This window comes from Lotus japonicus, chromosome 4 (assembly GCF_012489685.1).
Source record: "Lotus japonicus ecotype B-129 chromosome 4, LjGifu_v1.2".
Classification (NCBI taxonomy): Eukaryota; Viridiplantae; Streptophyta; class Magnoliopsida; order Fabales; family Fabaceae; genus Lotus; species Lotus japonicus.
Window position 1 is genome coordinate 21,248,169 of NC_080044.1, and position 2,737 is coordinate 21,250,905.

The window sequence follows — 2,737 nt, forward strand, 5'->3', positions numbered from 1 at the left end:
GGTAGTAGATCAGTTATTACACCACTTAGCACGGGGTCCTAAGAAAAAGGTGGATACTTGGCCTATTTACTTTGTCAATGGTTTTAAGTTTCATACAGAAGAGTGGTCTGTCAATAAGAAAACCATCAATTATGGAGTTTGTGTTGAGGGTGATGATGAAGAGGATGAACACTATTATTATGGTGTTCTTAAAGAGATTTTACGGCTAGAATACCCAGGTGAACCAATCAAACAATTAGTGTTATTTAACTGTGAATGGTTTGATTCTGTCATCAATCGTGGGATGAAGGTTAATAAAGAATATGACATTGTGGAAGTTCATCGTTCTAGAAGGTATTCAAAATATGACCTTTTCATATTTGTAACAAATGCGATTCAAGTGTATTACATGTCTTACCCAAAAAACATAAACGAAAAGGTTGATTGGTGAGTTGTTACTAAAACCAAACCAATGGGTACAGCTGATGATCGGTATGCATTGGAGGTTGAATTTCAAGATACAACAACTCATGTGGACCCGATGTCAAATGAAGAGCTAGATGGTCACTTGAGAGATGATGAAGCTTTATATGAGGATGAGGATGAGGATGAGGATGAGGATGAGGATGAGGATGAGGATGAGAATGAATATACATTATCTTCAGATGATGATAATTAGAATGTGACATTATGTTTTTCTTATGTGAGGTAACAAATTGTACTTATTTTAATTGTAATATTATAGCTCATATAATTTTTTCTTAAATATACTAATGCTCTATCCTTTACAAATGATGCAGATGTATGACAAAGATCGAGGCAAATCCAAAACTCTAAGAGGAAATTCATCTAAAAAAAAAAATCAAAGCGGCTAACTCACAATGGTATTCCAACTTCAGCTTCAACACATGTTGCAACGTCATCACATTTGACAACTCATGTCCCACCAAGTCAATCAACTTCTTCTACATATGTCTCATCAACTCAATCAACTCCTTCCACCAATGTCCCACCAACTCCTAATGTGGTACAAGATTGCACCAATGTCTCACCAACTCAATCAACTCCTTCCACCAATGTACAAGATTCCACCAATGTCTCACCATCTGAAAATGAATCAAATGATTGCAAACCTACATTCAACCTTGATGGCGAAGGGTATGCATTATTTCGTATAAGTTATTTTGAGTACTTTTAGTATACCTTTAATTGTTTACATGTCGTGTTTTTAGGCTCTTACCTTCGCATCCTGCTGCTAATGCCATCACTGATATCTTTCGAAGTTATTATAATAAACCATGGCCAACATGGAGGAAGATACCAGAAAATAGGAAAACTATGATGTTGGAGAGTTCATGGTATATTTCAATGTAAATTATCAAGTTTGATCTATTATCTCTATGTATGCAATTTTATCTAACTTTACTTGTATTTATTGTAGAAGAAATACTCTGTTTGTCCACCTAATGCTATATGGGCTAGAAATAACTTTGAACTTCGAGGTCAAAAACTGATGAAAGATAGTTTGAGTAAGGCTCATAGAGATGAGAAGAAGCCAAGGTGGCTTGGAGATCATGTATGGAATGGGCTATGTGAGCATTGGGAAACTCCGAAGTTCAAGGAGAAAAATGTCAAAGCAAAGGCAAATCAGGCATCTGATCGTGAAGGATTTGGAGGGACCCTTCACATTGGTGGCTCTATCACAACATCTCAACATAGAGACAATTTGGTTAAGATTTTTCTCTTGTAGTGTATTCTCTTAATTTAGATATAAATGATAAATAAATGATATTGTCCTAATTTTTTGGTACTTGTTTTAGATGAAGAAAAATGGATTCAACCCTTCTCCACTAGACTTGTTTCGCTCTACACATCAACGCAAGGATGACACATTTGTGGATAAGAAATCAGAGCATGTAGATGTATGATATGCTAAACTCTTCTTTAATTTAGTATACATGAATTGCATTGAACTAGTCTATCAGATAAATATTTATGGATTGGTTGAGCTCTTGTGACATCTTTTAGTGTTTTTGTCTTTGTTGCTCATACAAGGATGTGCTTGAAATTATGGTAAATGTAAGTTAGGTATTGTAAAAGAAAATTTATGGTTGATTTTATTGTAACTAATTCTTGCTAACATGGTACATATGTACGTGAAATGGAAGATAGGACGCAAAGAGCATATGAGCAAAATCTTCCTCCGCCAAATGAGCTAGATGTGTGGCGTGAAGTGGCTGGCATGAAAAAGAGTAGAATATATGGGTTGGGATTGGAGTTCACTGTTACAAATAAACAATATCATGGCTCATGTTCTTCATCAACTGAATGGGTAAGAAGATCATAATTTGATCAATTGAGAAACACTATGGAGGAGACTCAAAGAATGGTAAAACAAATGATGGAAGAAAGGATGCAACAACCACCAATGCAAACCCTAAATCAATAGGAGTTAGAAACTGAGGAGTCGGAGATTGAGGAGGATCTTGGTGGTTTTCCATGAAAACTTTGTCAAGCTTTGTTTCTATATTTAATGTAATAGTAATCTACTAGACTAGTTTAAGTAGTTCATGGTATACTTTTTGTAACGATTCAGTGATGAATTTAGGTGGATATGTTAAGATTGTGTGTTTTGTGATGATTATGGTTATATTCATATTTTTAACACTAAAAAAATCTGTTACAAAACTGATTGTTTTTGTTAATTTTATATCTATTTCCGTCACTGAACTCATCACTAACTTTCTAAATCTGTCGC

The 2,737-nt window shown here is 34.7% G+C and overlaps 1 protein-coding gene across 1 annotated transcript; it reads left to right on the top strand.

Annotated features, from left to right (window-relative positions):
- The first annotated feature begins 451 nt into the window (after positions 1-451).
- On the top strand, positions 452-2,326 carry LOC130712472 (uncharacterized). The gene is made up of 5 exons (XM_057562304.1): positions 452-542; positions 879-1,057; positions 1,421-1,708; positions 1,800-1,899; positions 2,121-2,326. Exons 1-5 carry the CDS (start codon positions 452-454, stop codon positions 2,324-2,326), a joined length of 864 nt encoding a protein of 287 aa, XP_057418287.1.
- Positions 2,327-2,737: the final 411 nt, after the last annotated feature.